The sequence below is a fragment of the Ovis canadensis genome, chromosome 1, assembly GCF_042477335.2.
Source record: "Ovis canadensis isolate MfBH-ARS-UI-01 breed Bighorn chromosome 1, ARS-UI_OviCan_v2, whole genome shotgun sequence".
Lineage (NCBI taxonomy): Eukaryota > Metazoa > Chordata > Mammalia > Artiodactyla > Bovidae > Ovis > Ovis canadensis.
In genome coordinates, this window is record NC_091245.1 from 189,240,716 (window position 1) to 189,259,369 (window position 18,654).

The 18,654-nt window shown below is 36.4% G+C and overlaps 1 protein-coding gene across 5 annotated transcripts in view; it reads right to left on the reverse strand.

Moving 5' to 3' along the window:
• POLQ (DNA polymerase theta) overlaps nucleotides 1-18,654 on the reverse strand; it is a 150,310-nt gene that overhangs the window by 41,854 nt on the left and 89,802 nt on the right. For all 5 annotated transcript variants that reach the window (XR_011249399.1, XR_011249400.1, XR_011249398.1 and 2 more), the window contains 4 exons: nucleotides 13,220-16,317; nucleotides 10,673-10,816; nucleotides 6,971-7,167; nucleotides 3,537-3,777 (listed from right to left, as the gene is read on the reverse strand). Coding sequence is in view for 2 of the 5 variants with exons in the window: in XM_069554710.1 (XP_069410811.1) it covers nucleotides 3,537-3,777; nucleotides 6,971-7,167; nucleotides 10,673-10,816; nucleotides 13,220-16,317 (3,680 nt within the window). In the remaining 3 variants the exon portion in view is untranslated. The remainder of the gene's footprint in view (nucleotides 1-3,536; nucleotides 3,778-6,970; nucleotides 7,168-10,672; nucleotides 10,817-13,219; nucleotides 16,318-18,654) is intronic.

Sequence of the window (18,654 nt, forward strand, 5' to 3'; positions counted from 1 at the left end):
ATTGATGCTTTTGAACTGTGGTGCTGGAGAAGACTCTTGAGAGTCCCTTGGACTGCAAGGAGATCCAACCAGTCTATTCTAAAGGAGATCAGTCCTGGGTGTTCTTTGGAAGGACTGATGCTGAAGCTGAAACTCTAATACTCTGGCCACCTCATGTGAAGAGTTGACTCATTGGAAAAGACTCTGATGCTGGGAGGGATTGGGGGCAGGAGGAGAAGGGGACAACAGAGGACGAGATGGCTGGATGGCATCACCGACTCGATGGACATGAGTTTGAGTGAACTCCGGGAGTTGGTGATGGACAGAGAGGCCTAGCGTGCTGTGATTCATGGGGTCGCAAAGAGTCAGACACGACTAAGTGACTGAACGGAACTGAACAGTTATTAAAGAAGTCAAAGTAGTAGTTAAAAATACTTCCACAACGTTTATAGGCAAATTCTATCAAACTTTCAAAGAATACATCATGCCTATGACACATAAACACCTCCAGAATAAAAAGAAGCTATATTCATCAACTCATTCCATGAAACTGGAATAACTCTCTTACCAAAAACAAAGCACAAGAAAGAAAAATTACAATCATTTTACAACCAATGAATTTGCAAAGTAGAGACAATGTAATCAGAAAGATTTCTTTCACATTGCTGTTGAAAAGACAAATTTTGTACAACTATTCTGAAAAACAGCTCACCATAATCTTGAAAAGTTGAATACTCCCATTTCCAAAATGGAGCAATTCTACAGCCAAAAGAAATTCTTACCCAATGTAGCAGGAGACATGTAAATTTACAAGAATATTTATATAGAACTATTTGGTATAGCAGAACAGAAAAAAAATAAAAGAAAACAAAACTAGAGACAATCTAAGCATTCATCAATAGGAAAATGGATAAATATATTTTAGTGTGCATGCATGTGTGTGCACACATGCACACACACAGTGATACATTACACAGCAGTGAAAATAAGTAAACTATATAGATACTTGCAATAACATGCATGAATCTTCCTAACATGATGCTGAGCAAGTAAAACAAGACATAGTGTGACAGATGTTTTATAAAGTTAAAAAACAAGCAAAACCAAATAATATATTGTGTGGACTTTTACATATTAAGAAAATAAGGGAATGATAAACATAAAACTTGCAATGTATAAGGAAAGAGGAGCACCCAGGTAGACAAACGTCTAAGTTGTTAATATGAGTTAACAGTTATTCATTATATTATTAAAATAAAAGTGAATAAAAAGAGGACCTATATGGACCAATGATGAAGAGTTAATGAAAAATAAGATTATGACTGATATAACTCTGTGCAGCTGAGGTCTGTTGAAAAACAGAGAAATCAACTCACTCCATACCTAAAAACATCATCTCATCTATGTTCAAACTACTTTAAAACGAGCCAATTGATCAATGTGAAGAGAACAGGATACTTTGTTCCGGCGTCAAATTAAGCAAAGACATATTCTGTTATTAAGATTTATTCATACTTAAACAAAAATCAGCTCTCTACTGGGAGAAAGTCAGCTAGAATACACCTCCCCAACAGGCAAGATGATGAGAAGAGAAAAAGATGAAGATTCTGGAGGCCTACTAAAACTAACAAGTGTATCGTGAAATAATCATTTCCAAATAAAATGTGATGGTTGTCCACATTCTCTCCCAAAACTTCCCTTATTTCAATGTACTTCAATTCTATGTATTCTTTGAATAAGAAATATTTAACACTGTACAAGAAGGCATTTAACACCTCCAGGTCACCCACTTCTGAAAATTTGTAGGGAAAAAAAGCTTTGAAAGCACATAGAAGACATACTGTGAAAGCTAAAAATTATAAATCTAGGTCTCTTACACTTTTCTAAAAAGGAATGTTAGTCTTTTTTTTTTTTTACAGGTGAAAAATTATCTTTTAAGTAATGGAACAGTCCCCTCCCAATTAGACTGAAAAACTTACAAATCTGGTAATGGGCAATAAATGTCTAAAAAACTACAGACTAATTCATATCACCATCATCAAATGTCAGTGTCTAGAAATTATACCGACTACCTAGGATGCCTATCCTAGAGGCAGACTAGTCAGCCTAAGGGAATTCGCTATGTTCATTCAGCATTATTGTTCACGAATGCGGAAGTAGTACTGAGGAAGGTGTGCGGTGTACTCCCAACTTCTTTCTCTGCCTACATTGGCTTAGAAAAGCTGAGTTTGAAATACTCCAATGCCTGTTGAAGAGCTGCTAATTAACATCACTTAATCAAGTCTCCTGTAAGCAAATAAGCCAGTCTGTCCTTTTGTATTATTTTATCCCAGTAATATCACGGAGAACTTTATAACCAGCACAGAGGGTTTGTGCTAGAAGTAATAATAATCATCAACTAATACAATCCTGAACATTCACTGGAAGGACTGAGGCTGAAGCTGAAGCTCCAAACTTTGATGCCTGATGTAAAGAATCAACTCATTGGAAAAGATCCTGATGCTGGGAAAGATTGAGGGCAGGAGGAGAAGGGGATGACACAGGACAAGATGGTTGATAGCATCACCGACTCAGTAAATCTGAGCAAACTCCAGGAAATGGTGAAGGACAGAGAAGCCTGGTGCACAGCAGTCCACAGGGTCGCAAAGAGTCGGACACGACTTAGCAGCTGAAGAACAACAGCAACAAGTGCCTAATGTGTGACAAGCACTAAGCTCCCTGTCTCATTTAACACTTTCAAAATAAGAACCAGACTTAGAGAGTTAAAGTAGCTTGCCCAAGGTCCCTCATACATACATAATACAGATTCAAGCCCTACTCTTCATGAATTCATCAATTAATTAATTAATCAGCCAATCCATGGTTTATATCTCCTCACAATGAAGCCAACTTTGCTTTACTTCATCATTTTCACCATAAGTATATATTATGCTCTCTGAAGTCAAGGTAGACAATCTGGGCCAGCTGCCTGCACAATAATTTCACACTATTTCTCACAAGGGGAAAAAAAAATTCACATGAATATGCTTTGCTGAAAAAACAAATAACTGTTAAAGAATTCTACAGAGAAAAGAGTTCACTGTTTTAAATCCATAAAAGATACATTCTAAGTGTATTTCTAAAACCATTTGATAACAATCAAATATAAAATTAGGAATAAATGAATAAAATGCTCTAACTTACTTCATTATAGTAGAGCCAGAGGTCAGCAAACTACGGCCAATCTGGGGCCAGATGTCTATTTTTGTAAATAAAGATTTATTGGAACACTCATTTTCATACTGTCTATAGCTCCTTTCATGCTATGATGGCAGAGTTGAATACTCATGACTGAGACCATCTAGCCTACAAAACCAAAACTAGTCACTATCTGGCCTTTTACAGCAAAATTATTTATGTTGACTCCTGCACTAGACAATCAAAAGAAAGGGTTTGCATGAAAAGTATAACTTATGTTTTAAAAAAAGTTTAATTTATCCACCTGTAACAGAGTGGCTAAATACAGAACTATCCCTAGTCTTACAACATCATAAAAATGCCAGGAACTGTTTTTTTACCTTGAAGGTTTTCCTTCTTCAACAAAGAATTAAGTTGATTCATAGAGTTGAAGATGAGAATGGACTCTACAGATGCTCTGTATCGTCCAGAATGCTCAGTGCTGACATTCAGCCCTAGGCTTTGAATTCCTTGGCCAGTCTCTATTTCTTCCAAGAGTGGAAGCTCATGAGGAAGAAAACGGGAAACTATGCTGTGAAGAGTCGGCTCCTTGGAATCTGGATCTAGTAACCAGCATGCCACCTGAATGGGATAACAATCAGAATATTTTCTTGATTTTCTAAAGACATTTCTGTATCCTTAAATTAAAAGGGGAAAAAAGAAAGCTCATTTTCAATCTCATTCATTTTTACTTAATACACAATACTTTTTCAGTATTTCCCAGGAGAGAAGGAAAGGACAACTGCACCAGGATAAGGAAAGGATAATTGGTACAAAAAATAACCTTTTTTTTTTAACCAATAAGAGCAGTGACCATCAAAGAATCAAAAGTTATATCTTCCATTACTGCAATGTGCCTGCTGATTTACTTCAGAAGTCAGCTTGAAAATCAAATGCCTTTGAGATAACAAAAATCATATTTCTGAAAATGCAGTTGGGTTTCTTTTCCATTGAGGCTGACTTTGGCTTACTTACTATTATAATAAATTTGGGCCAATATAGCTTTAGGTTTATTTAATTTTCAACATGGGAAAAAGTGAGACATAAACATTTAACCATTACAAGTTCACACACAGTATTTTAGAACGCATAAGACTTTCTCTTAAAGATGAGGACCTCTCACCATGACCATCCAACCTGTGATTTGACTGCTGTTCTTAGTTAGCTTCCCTATGAGACTAGAAGACCTGCATTTTCTAATACTAGATTCAAGCAGTTTGAAATTGGATTTAGAATAAGGAATCTAAACCTTGTTCATAATTTCAAGCATTACTAAATGACTCAGTTACTTCTTTTATAGGCTAAGAATTCAGTTTTACAGGGGGGCACAATCTTGTATATTATAATAAGAAATATAAATTGGGTCTTCCCAACAGAGATAAGGCAAGGCTTCCTAGATGGCTCAGCAGGTAAAGAATATGCCTGCGATGCAGCAGATGCGGGTTCGATTCCAGGGTCAGGAAGGCCCCTCGGAGAAGGAAATGGCAACCCACTCCAGAATTCTTGCCTGAAAAATCCCATGGACAGAGGAACCTGGTGGACTATAGTCCAAAGGATCACAAAGAGTTGGACACACTGAGCTCTCGCAAAAGAGATACAGGTTATCTTTAGTTGTGCTAATATATTGTCTTGGAGTACCCCTAAGTCACCTAAGAACATAGGTTAGTTGCCAGGGGTAATCAATCCTGTGACAAGAGGCCTGAAACTTTCAGTTCCACCTCCCCAAACTCCTGGTTTGAGGAAGAGGCTAAAGAGTAACTGATCACCAATGGCCAATGATTTGATCAATTGTGCCTATATAATGAAGCCTCCACAGGAACCCAAAAGGAAGGGTTCGAAGAGCTTCTGGGTTGGTAATCACATGAAGACGGGGAGAGTGGCAAGCCTAGAAAGGACAGAAGCCCCATACCTCTTCTTACAAACCTTGCCCTATACATCTCTTCATATGCCTGTTGATCTGTGTCCTTTAATATTCTTTGTAATAAGCCAGTAATCTAGTGAGTAAACTGGTTTCCTAAGTTCTGTTAGCTCCTCTAACAAATTAACCAAGCTCAAGGAGGGGGTTATGGGAATCTAATTTATTTACAGCTGGTTGACCAGAAGCACAGTTAATAAGGTGGGCTTGCAACTAGTGCCAGAAGTTGGGGGCTTGCGGGACTGAGCCCTTAGCCTATGGGATTTGATGCTATTTCCAAGTAGAAAGTAACAGAATTGAGCTGAACTGTTGGACATCCAGCTGGTACCCAGAGAATGGTTAGTGGTACAGCAACAGGCCCCCACCATTAGAAACTAGTGATCAGAATCCTTTTAGAGGTACTAAATAAGACAGTCTAATATAAAAATTGGTAAATGTTTCTTATAAAAGTGAAATTTGATAAATTAACAGTTTCTCTTACATCAAAAATGCTATGATTAGTAAAACCAAGTATGGAACATTTCAAATGGTTTAAACCAAAGTTGCTATATAAATCTGGGAAGCTACTGTAGCTTTAAGAAGCTCATATTACCCATATTCTCATTTTGGACTCTGAAACATCAAAATTAAATGATAACCTTTTATATCCAGTAAAAAGTCAGTTTAGAAACTATATGAAATGTATCACATAAACAAAGGCTGGCTTGAAATATAGGAAGAGACAGTGTCATCAGTTTACCTCATAATGCCTTGAAAGTGAAGTCAAAGTCTCTCAGTTGTGTCCAACTCTTTGTGACCCCGTGGACTATACAGTCCATGGAATTCTCCAGGTCAGAATAGTGGAGTGGGTAACCATTCCCTTCTCCAGGGGATCTTCCCAACCCAGGGATCAAAGCCAGGTCTCCTGCACTGCAGGCAGATTCTTCACCAGCGGAGCCACCAAGGAAGCCCAAGAATACTGGAGAGGGGAGCCTATCCCTTCTCCAGTGGATCTTCCCGACCCAGGAATCAAACTGGGGTCTCCTGCACTGCAGGTGGATTCTTTACCAGCTGAGCTACCGGGGAAGCCCCAATGCCCTCAAAAATCTCCGCCAAAAAGCTAAAGAAGCTAAAAATTATCTTATTATCATTAATTGTGTTGGTAACAACCAATTAATATCATATCTCAATTCAATTAATATTCCACACACCTCATGTATTCTAGTCTTAAAAAGGGGAAAAAAATGATATCCCTTTCAGGGCTATGATCCAATAGATAAATGTCTTCTGAAAGTGCATTATATGTTTATGTATAATCATATAAGTGTATATCACAATAACATAAGTTACTCTTTCCTTAATAATTCAGTCATCTTTATAAACAGTGTATCAGTTTGCTATTATATGGAAAAGTTCTTACGGGTTAATAAGGCCATTTATCCCTATGCTAAATGGCCTCTAACTACTATCCTTTGTGATCTTGTATATCTATATATGCTTTTACTATTTTCTGCCTCTATCTTCATGGATATTTGAAATATCCTACTATCATATATCTAAATCTGACAGTTCTTTCATTTCTAACTTACTATGAGACGGAAAATGGAACATATGACCAAAATGAAAACTTTTTAAGTCTCTGAAAAAGGTATGAACTTTAGTGCTTAGAATTTATAACATCTCTGTTTTTATCTACATAGAGGCATCTGGTGTTAATAATCTGTTCTGGATGAATGAGATTACTGGACAAAGGAGTGACTACCCTAAACTACTTAAGCTGCAGTGTTGAAGCTAAATATATACCAAGTCATTTAAGAAGTAACCCAAAACATTAAAATATTTTTTGAAGTATATAAAAACTATTGAAATAAGACAAGAAACCTTAGGATCTTCATAACTTTGTTCCAGGGAGATGCCACAAGACAGAAGAAGAATTTTATAACTCTGGATGAAGTCATAGATGATAACAGAACGTTCTTTATCAGACTCCTTTTGAAAGCAAGACTGAAGGTGCCACAATCTATCCTTCACAGTCAGGCTTGGATCCAGAGAAGGTGGGATCAAACTGGCACTAATTTCTTAAAAAAAAAAGGAAAAAAAAATTTTAAGGCAAAAAGTACACACATTCATCTGAAGAAGCAATCTTTAGTGCTAAGACTGAAAAAGACTCAAAAGTCTCAGAGTTTAGTTCAGCATGACCTTATTATCCAGGTCATGTTGGCTATACAGATGCAGTGTTTTGTAATCTAAAAATTAAGGTTTGGGCTAGGTGATCTATAATGCTCTAATTCAGTTCAGTTCAGTTCAGTCGCTAAGTCATGTCCAACTCCTTGCGACTCCATGAACTGCAGCATGCCAAGGCCTCCCTGCCCCTCACCAACTCCCAGAGCCTACACAAACTCATTTCCATTGAGTCGGTGATGCCATCCAACCATCTCATACTCTGTCGTCCCCTTCTCATCCTGCCCTCAATCTTTCCCAGCATCAGGGTCTTTTCAAATGACTCAGCTCTTTACATCAGGTGGCCAAAGTACTGGAGTTTCAGCTTCAACATCAGTCCTTCCAATGAACACCCAGGACTGATCTCCTTTAGGATGGACTGGTTGGATCTCCTTGCAGTCCAAGGGACTCTCAAGAGTCTTCTCCAACACTACAGTTCAAATCCATCAATTCTTCAGTGCTCAGCTTTCCTTATAGTCCAACTCTCACATCCATACATGACCACTGGAAAAACCATAGCTTTGACCAGATGGACTTTTGTTGGCAAAGTAATGTCTCTGCTTTTGAATATGCTATCTAGGTTGGTCATAATTTTCCTTCCATGAAATAAGCATCTTAATTTCATGGCTGCAATCACCATCTGCAGTGATTTTGGAGCCCCCAAAAATAAAGTATGATGACACTGTTTCCCATCTATTGCCATGAAATGACGGGACTGGCTGAAATGATCTTAGGTTTCTGAATGTTGAGCTTTAAGCTCAACTTTTTCACTCTTCTCTTTCACTTTCATCAAGAGGCTTTTTAGTTCCTCTTCACTTTCTGCCATAAGGGTGGTGTCATCTGCGTATCTGAGGTTATCGATATTTCTCCCAGCAATCTTGATTCCAGCTTGTGCTTCATCCAGCCCAGCATTTCTCATGATGTACTCTGCATATAAGTTTAATAAGCAGGGTGACAATATACAGCCTTGCATGAATGCATGCTAGGTCGCTTCAGTCGTGTCCAACTCTATGCAACCCTATGGACAGCAGCCCACCAGGCTCCTCTGTCCACAGGATTCTCTAGACAAGAATACTGGAGTGGGTTGCCATTTCCTTCTCCATATACAGCCTTGATGTACTCCTTTTCCTATTTGGAACCAGTCTGTTGTTCCAAATTCTCTCTCAGAATTTTCCACAGTTTATTGTGATCCACACAGTCAAAGGCTTTGGCATAGTCAATAAAGCAGAAATAGATGATTTTCTGGAACTCTCTTGCTTTTTCCATGATCCAGTGGATGTTGGCAATTTGATCTCTGGAACCTCTGCCTTTTCTAAAACCAGCTTGAACATCTAGAAGTTCATGGTTCACGTACTGCTGAAGCCTGGCTTGGAGAATTTTGAGCATTACTTTACTAGTGTGTGAAATGACTGCAATTGTGCAGTAGTTTGAGCATTCTTTGGCATTTCCTTTCTTTGGGATTGGAATGAAAACTGACCTTTTCCAGTCCCATGGCCACTGCTGAGTTTTCCAAATTCGCTGGCATATTGAGTGCAGCACTTTCACAGCGTCATCTTTTAGGATTTGAAATACCTCAACAGGAATGAGCTCTAATTAGGTGGGAGAAAATTCTAAACACAATTCCAGAAAAATAAACGACCCAATCAAAAAATGGGCCAAAGAACTAAACAGACATTTCTCCAAAGAAGACATACGGATGGCTAACAAACACATGAAAAGATGCTCAACATCACTCATTATTAGAGAAATGCAAATCAAAACCACAATGAGGTACCACTTCACACCAGTCAGAATGGCTGCGATCCAAAAATCTGCAAGCAATAAATGCTGGAGAGGGTGTGGAGAAAAGGGAACCCTCCTACACTGTTGGTGGGAATGCAAACTAGTACAGCCACTATGGAGAACAGTGTGGAGATTCCTTAAAAAATTGCAAATAGAACTACCTTATGACCCAGCAATCCCACTGCTGGGCATACACACTGAGGAAACCAGAATTGAAAGAGACACATGTACCCCAATGTTCATCGCAGCACTGTTTATAATAGCCAGGACATGGAAACAACCTAGATGTCCATCAGCAGATGAATGGATAAGAAAGCTGTGGTACATATACACAATGGAGTATTACTCAGCCGTTAAAAAGAATTCATTTGAATCAGTTCTGATGAGATGGATGAAACTGGAGCCGATTATACAGAGTGAAGTAAGCCAGAAAGAAAAACACCAATACAGTATACTAACACATATATATGGAATTTAGGAAGATGGCAATGACGACCCTGTATGCAAGACAGGGAAAGAGACACAGATGTGTATAACGGACTTTTGGACTCAGAGGGAGAGGGAGAGGGTGGGATGATTTGGGAGAATGACATTCTAACATGTATACTATCATGTAAGAATTGAATCGCCAGTCTATGTCTGACGCAGGATGCAGCATGCTTGGGGCTGGTGCATGGGGATGACCCAGAGAGATGTTATGGGGAAGGAGGTGGGAGGGGGGTTCATGTTTGGGAACGCATGTAAGAATTAAAGATTTTAAAATTTAAAAAATAAAAAAACTGAAAAAAAAAAAAGATTCTAAAAATAAATCTACATTTCTCAGAATGTGAAATTAAAGACAAAAAAGTTATTTGAAAGTAAATTTTTTAAAAAGGAACTCATTTTACAGGGAAGTTTAATATGAATTATAAAACTACATCTAAAATAAAAGAAGTTCAAGTAACTACTCACCGTATGATGTTTAGCTACAAAACTGAAAATATTTCATGCTTACTCGGGAATAGACATTACACAGCATCTTTTAAAATGTTTCCTTATTAATTCTGCTCCTAAAACCTAATAATCAACTAGGTATGCAACCACCATAATCAGCTCACCAATTATTTCTAGATCATATCCTTTTAACTCTATGACTTTTCCAAAAGGCTTTGTGATTCAATACTGTAGATGTCTAGCTCATCATTGCCTCTAAAGGAGTTCCAGATATACCAAATAGGAGGAAAAAAGCTTGTAAAGAAACTGCTTTGATTTGTCTGATTTGTCTTCAGAAACAAATTTTCTAGGTAGCCAGCAAGTCCTTAAGGCTCCACTAACCCCAGAAAGAAAACACAGTATTAATAGCTCCAGACAAGCAGAAGGGAGAAAGGGGGACTGGGGAATGCTTCTTAAAACATTACTACAGATAATATGTGAAATAATGTAAACAATAGCCAGGATTTTTAAAAAATGAAAAGGGTTTTCTTAATACTAAAAATAAAGTCTAGGTAAGTATCAGGAGACTATTCTCAACAAAAAAGTCACTACCCTCATAGAGGTTCCATCAAAATTATGTAATAACTTAGCCAAATAGTGATTACTTACCGGAATGCTTTTGTTCCTTCTGCAGTGAAAAATAGTAAGCATCTTTTCCACCCCAGCATACTGCAAGCCCAACCACCAAGATGTCATCACAATCTTTAACAGGAAATCCATCATCTCTAATAGAGGCTTCTTGAGGGAAACTAACTATGTAAATCCAAAGTGAAATAGTTAAAAATCTCTAAAAGTCATTAAATTGAACATTAAATATGATAATAAAAACCATTTGATAAGCAACTTTTTCAGATCCCCTACAATATGCATTAAATGGATAGTCATTTTTAGATGTTTATAAGATCTTTCTAGGCATCCCATCAATTAAGAGAATTGTCACTATGAAAAATCTACCAAAGATTTCTTATAAAACATCTATAATAATGACTAAGTTTAAAATTAGCTTCAAGTTTTTCAAAACCTGCATTTTGAATTTTTATAACTCAAAAATAAAGACCATGTGCACACCACAAAAATTTTACAGCAAACTCAGCAACTTTTAACACTTAGAAAAACCAAGAGTCTTAGTTCTTGGTTAAAAATTAGGTATGATTTTGTATATGCAGTCAACATTTTTCCTAAAATAATACATCTTTAATTCCAAAGACGTTAGTCAAAAACATTAGGTCAACAATCTATCTTATTTACAATTATATCCCCAATACCTGGAAAATAATTGGCAAGTATTTGTTAAATTTAACTGGAATGTTTTTAATCTTTCTAACTGCTAGCACAGGAAATGTACTCAATTTTGTTTGTTGGATGAAAAATAGAAAGGGCTAGTTGACACTGAAAGTACATAAAACTTGTCATTAACACATATTCTTCCTGAATTGAGTAGCAAACAAATACTTGGAACTTTATGAACAAATTCATTCATAAATACAGAGATTTAAGAAATTTCATCAAATCTTTGATTTCCACAACATGTTTTCAAGCTGACTACAGCTATCCCCCATAATACTGAATCATTACTGTCATGAACTAAGACAGGAATACATGGTATTATTTGACTAAAAGTTTCAAGTATCTGAAAACCTGGAAGAGTCCTGTGAGGCTTTGCGGTCAACATTGCAGTAGAGAATTCATGACTATCAGTGGAGTTATAAATTCTACTTGAGATAAGTCTTGGAAAACATAGCTAATACGCTAATACACACTGTGAAAATATAGTGCCTATTTGTTATGTACTTCCGTTATGACATAAGTGAATAAGGATATTACAATTTAAGAGAAAATAATTCATGAGCAATGATAATTAATACAAACCATCATGTCTGCCATTTGCAACAACATGAATGGACCCGAGTAAAATAAGTCAGACAGAAAGACAAATACTGTATATTATCATTTATATGTGGAACCCAAAGAATTAAAAAATGAATATAACTAAAGATAAACAGACTCACAGATAAAGAGAATAAATCAGTGGTTGAGGAAAAGGAGGTGTGAGGGGCAAGATAGCAATACAAGATTAATTAGTACAAACTACAATGTATAAGTCAGCCATAAGAATATATTGTACAGAAAAGGGAAATAGAACCATTAGTTTACAATTACATTAAATGGAGTATAATCTATAAAAAACTGAATCACTATATACCCAATCACTGTATACCCAAAATTAATTCAATATTATAAATCAGTTATATTTTAATTAATTAAAACCATATCATTATGGTGCCATAAAAAAGCTGAATCATATTCAAAATATACATCTTAAATTTTAGAAACATATTCAAACTAATATATTATATATATATGATTATGACATATATGTGTATATATATATATGATTTCTTAAGAGAAATGTGTTTAATGGTAAAGCTCAGCACACTTTACACTAACACTAGGCATGACCAAGAGCTAAAGCAGCAGATATATATGAGAAACTTCCACAGAGCCTCACAAAATAAAGAGATGAGCAAGACAACCAAACAGAAAAGCCCTGTGGCCTCAGCCAGGGCAAAGCCTAGAATGGCATAGAAGAGCTGTATTTGAGAGACAGGTTCCTGGCATAACCAAGCATTAAGCTGTCAAACACTGTTCTAATTCTTGCCTCTGAACCAGACACACCAGCTGTGGTATCTCCAGTAGCAATAAGCTTGGCTGCTGGGTCAGTGACTTGGGCGACAATGCTGGTATGGAACTCCTATGGGGAGCTGCTATAGCAAGGCTGTTCAGATGGGCTCTCTGGCCTACTTGGAAGGAGGCAGACAAAGGATTGATAGAAACCAGGCACAACAGATCAGAGCCAGAGGAACAGTGTCCTAGTGGTCTGCACTTTTTCAGTCTACCAGCTTTGAGCTCTTGGCCTCACTGCTCAGCTCTCCTACCCATGTGTCCAGATGTCCCCATCTCTTATACTAGAGGGTTATTATTATTAACAGAGTCGCTCTGAACAATAAGGCTGTTCTACATGTAAACCTACACAGGAGAAATTTATTAAACTTTGAACAAATTTATTACATTTAATATCCAATTCTGCAAAGTCTCAGTCACACTATTTTACATACAAATGTAAAAGTTTTTTTTTTGTTTTTTTTTTAATCTTACCTTGCTTAAACATACCACCAATAGTAGCACTTTTAGAAGATGTCAAATTACGGATCTTTTCACAAGCTAGTGAGATGGAGAATCGAGTTTTGCTTTGCCATTCCTTCATGAATGTTTGAAAGAGAGTTTGGTCACTTGCTACATCAATTATGGCCAAACTTTCAGGACTGCATGAGGCTAGAGTTAACTGTGATCCATTCTGCAGTAACTGCGGTGAAAAACTTGTGTCTCTAATAGAACTGTTATCTTTAAAACCATTTCTACTCTCTGGATGTAAATCATGGTTTTTATTATTGGAAGGTGAGCCAAATGAAGAACTCTCACCAAGTTTAAAACCATTACTAATTTTCTTAAGTTTCACAGATGTTCCAAGAATATCTGGAAATGCCAACTTAGAATCAGAAGGAATAGGCGTAGGAGGAATGAGTCCATTATCTTGAACTATACAGTTTTCTTTACAAGGCAAGAGGGAGGTTTCACCATGAATGACATCGTTCTGTAGTGCCTCAATATTGCCTCTTATTACAATTTTAGGGGAAAATGGAATTCCTTGTACTTGATTTGGCTCCGTATTTGAAATCACTTCTTGTCTGTCATTTACCTCTGCATTTTCTCCATTCAAACCAGGCAAGTCTGTAGCAGTTAATTTTGGCTTTTCGTTTTCTAGAGGACTAGACACTTGGTCTAAAATCCTTTGCAGTCCTGGACTTAAATCAAATGATGCTCCTGACCACAGAAATGAATTATCTTGCCTTGTGCCACTTAACTTGGATTTTTGAGACCTTTTATCTTTATCTCCTCCAATTACTTCTCTCTGCGAATAATCATTACCTACAGTCACTGGATCACTTAGTTTCAGTATTTTTAGAGATTCTGCAGTATTATGTTTCTCTTGGACAGGAACTATGTCTACATTGTCCAAAGCTGCAACCATCTGGACAGAATCGATTTCTGAAAATATAATAGACTCATCACTGAAACAAGACAATGGCTGCTGATTATCTTGATTGTCATTCATATCTGGTTTTTTAATTATGCCCTCTGGTTGCAGACACAGAGAATCATTGAAATGGACTGATGTTATTTCAGAAAGAAGGTGTTCTTTTTCTTGTCCATCATGTTGTTGTTCTTTTACAAGGTAGTCTTCACTGAAACTGTCAAACAGTAAACTACCACTCAAATTCAAACTTGTTTCAGGAACTGGCAGACACTCTACTTCTCTATCAGCAGGAGTTCTCTTTTGAGGAACCACAGGTATAACTGGCTTCATAGCTTCTTGTGTTTGATAACCTTGAAGAAAACTATTTAATTGGGAGTCAGTAACAGAAAGTTCACTGCCTTTAAAACAGGGGCCATTTTCCCCTACTAGTATTGGAGAATAAAAAACTGGCCTTTCTGGAGTCAGGGTATCAACTTCATGTGAATCAGTGCTTTGCTTCACAACATCTACAGTCTTATGTTTCAAATGATTTGTCATTTCTAATGAATGCTGTTCACCTGGAAAAGCAACATGAGTCTCTTTCTGAAAGGAGCTCATTGAGCTCTGTTTGTCTAGGTTCTTCTGAATCATCCCTGTTGCCAGGCTGGTATCCTTGGGTCCTTCTTGGTTGGCATTTTCAGTTGCTATCTGCTGAATTATTTTCTCTGACTGAGTATCCAGGTAGAAACTATCTTCAAGATCACAGAGATCTAAAACTAAGTCAGAAACATGATTATTTTTAGTTTTGTCTGCTGCATAAGCATCTGTTTTTCCTTGTACTCTAGGAGTATTTAGAATATTCTCAGGCTGGCCTCCTAATTTACCAAGTGCTCCACTTTGTAGATGTACTTCACTGGGTATCTCAGTGCTGCTTATGATATCTCCTGATACCTTAAGATTACTTGATTTATTTTCCTCAGCATTAAACTTTATACTTTCACACTTCATAATAACATTTGAGTCTCTATTGATATAACTGCTGTCTGTCTCAAAAGGTATTTGTTTTGCTACTGCTGTATTCAGTTTGGTGTGAGTGTTTGTCTTTTTATTAAACTGCTTTTCCAGGCACTGGTTAATGGGATGGGTGTCATGTTGTTTCACATAAACATTCTGGATTTTTGAGTCATTTTGTATCACTTTATTTTTTTTTTCTGATTCAACAGCTAATTCTCTTCCATTTTCACTGATCACACTAGTGGCTTGAATTACATGTTTACTTTGAGATCCTGTGATAAAGTGTTCCCCAAGAACATCATTAGGTATTTTACTGTTCCTTGAACAACTTTGTTCTGTTTGTGATGCAAATGGTATTATGTTATATCTTCTCTCAGCACAGAAAGATACGTTTTTAGCAAATGGCTCTGGACTTCTAAATTCCATACTCGTCTCATCTAAAGTAAAAGAGTCTTCACAATGAATAGAAGTAGACATAGTCCGTTCTTGCAAATTGATTCTACGCATCTTTGTGTCTTTCACAGGGCTACTGTGTCTGGATTGTTTTCGATGCTTACCACGTTTCCAAGATTGAGAGACTGTACTCACCTTTTCTGAACTAAAACTTAAAGCTTCTCTTTTTGTTTTCCCTGATGAGAGAGTCCGAACAACTTTCAAAGTGCTTACTTTCCCCTCATTCAGGGAAGTTCCTAGCTTTCCTTTTTTAATACTCAAAGAAGCCTGTTTTTTTGCTCTGGAAATGGAATGATGACACTCTTGATGCCCATCCTGAAATTTATAATAAAAGGAATCTGTATGCTCTCTATTTTTATCTAAATCTTGCATGGTATCTGGTAAGTGATTAACAGAATCACTAAATATTGTATCACTTTTTTTCTTTGATGTTAATCTTTTATAAGAACTCTTAGTTTGAGGTATAAATTTGTGTTCTTTCACTTCTGACTCACTGCTGGTCAATGAGTGTGTATCAGAATTTAGAAAGGAATGTAGATTCCATTGCACTCCCATTTCAACTAAGTCCTGCTGCAGAATCATTCTGGCTTCTTCTACTATAAGGGTTGCTGCTTCCCTTTCACTTAAACCTCTTCTGCCAGTCACCCAAATAGTTCGCATATTTCGACGTTCTTCAACTGCTTCCTCTTCCTCATCCACTGCCTTTCGAGTACTATACAAGAGACAGGAAATGAAATTAATTAATGCATTGACTTATTCATTAATACAAGTATTTACTAAGCATCAATCTGAGCTTTTCTAGGAACTGAATAAATAGCACAGATCAAGAGGAAAGTATATCGACTTTCAAAGAGCTTATAATCTAAAAATAAAAAACAATAAAACATTAAAACACATATTGTGTTAACTGTTGATAGATAACAGTTGTGTAAAAAAAAAAGTGAAGCACAGTAAGATATGAGTGGCTCTGCAATTTTTAAATAGCATCATCAGGGAAGGCCTCACTAAGACAGAATCCTTAAATGGAAAACTGGAGTTTATCGACAGAATGTGAAACAGAGCTCAGAGTAACTAAAAGAGATACAAAATGAAGCAAGATAATTCAGAACTGAGAGATACAGAGGAGAACCAAAAATTTTTCATATAAATTCTGCCCAAATATCTAGCTGACCTCGAAACTATGCAAGTGTGTGCAGACTCCAAGCAGCCAGGTAAAAGTCTATAGAACTGAACAGAAATTTGAGCTATTGCCTAGAGAAGTTTGAGTTCAGCCAAGCTAACTGACTGATAAAATATCAGTGCTCTTCATAGTAAAATAATAGATTCTATACCCTGAATAGTCAAACATATATGTAACCGAAATATCACAAAGAGAAAATGAACAGGATGAGGGAAATTTAATTTTCCATAAAAACTATGGAAGCCAAGAAACTTCTATTTCTAGTGAAGAAAGGAGAACAGGGACCAATTTAGCATCTCATCCACAATTAAAAAATTGAGGCTAGGCCATAAAAGACACTTGCACCTTCCATTTTGCTCTCTCTTGGGTCAATCACTCTGAGGGAAGCCAACCATCAGGGCATAAGGGTGTCACGAAGCTCTATGGAGAAGCTCATGCGTAGAATTGAACACCAAATTGCCAGCATGTGTCTGAGTTATCTTAAAAGCAGATCTAAGTCAATCCTTCAGATGACTACAACCCTATGAGAAACTCAAACCAGAGCTACGAGGAAAGTTGCTCCCAAATTCATGACTTGCAGAAACTCTGAGATAATATATAACACTAGTTGCTTTTAAGACACTAACTTAAGTACTTTGTTCCAAAGAAATAGTTAAAACACCTAGTAAAACTAACAAAGATATGGAAAATAAACCTAAAGGTCTACATATCTGGAAGGGCAAAAGAATCATACTCCCATCAGAAATCTCAAAAACAGCATACAAAGCAAAGAGATAGCATTTTCAAAAAACCCAATTAAAGAAAGTATAGGCCATCCAACCAAGATGTGCTTCAAATATTAAGGTTATGGAAAAACAATTTTAGACATATAAGAACTTGGAGAATTCTATATTATATAAGCCCTCCTCATGAAATCTAAATCTACTAGAGAATAAGTTTCATCTGTTCAAAGAGAGGGAGGAACACCTCAGCAGTACAATGGTAAAAATCTGAGTAACTAAAAAAGTAGATTATATTAATCTTCCATTCCTACCCCTATAAGGAAACAAAGGTGGAAAACTAATGTACAAAATTTATATATTGAGATAGGTAGAAATAATGCACTTTGAAAATGGAAGGAAAAGGTAGAGGGTAAAAGAAAGCTAAAGTAAGTTCAATGTCAGTGACTGTTAAGGCAATAGCTAGGAATTATGGAATACAATTAAAATCTTAACAAACCAGATAATAAAAGGTACCAATAAAACAAAAACATAAACTTTTCTAAATTTAAAAATAAAGTACCAAAGAGTACCCTTAAAGAAATATAACAAACATTACACAATACATAATTATAAAATAATTTCAGAGAATTTACACCAGACATATTATTTGTATCAATCAATGTGAGCAGAATTAATCTTTTTATCTATTTAAAAGATCTTCAAATGATCATTTGATATTTTTAATTATTAAAAAATTAAAATGAGGAATTACATTATAAATTTTCAAGCACACACACACAAAAACAGATTTTCAATCTGTATCAGAAAGCAAAACAATACTACAACTTAATGTGGTACACAAAAAGCACATCTAAAACAAAGCAATTCAAGAAGGCTAAAAATAAAGGGATGGGAAAAGGAATTTCCAGGCTAAGGGAAACAAGAAGAAAGCAGTGAGGGGCACTCCAAGCAGGGTATAATTTAAGGCTCAAAACCAAAAGCACAATAAAGATAACTATCTATCAGTCATATTTACTATGAATATTTACACTCTAAATAACAAGCATCAGCAAACACTGTAAGAGACACAAGAAGACAAAGAGAGAACTACACTAACAACTGGTAGACTTTAATAAATAATTCAAAGACACATGAAGTACTGGCATTG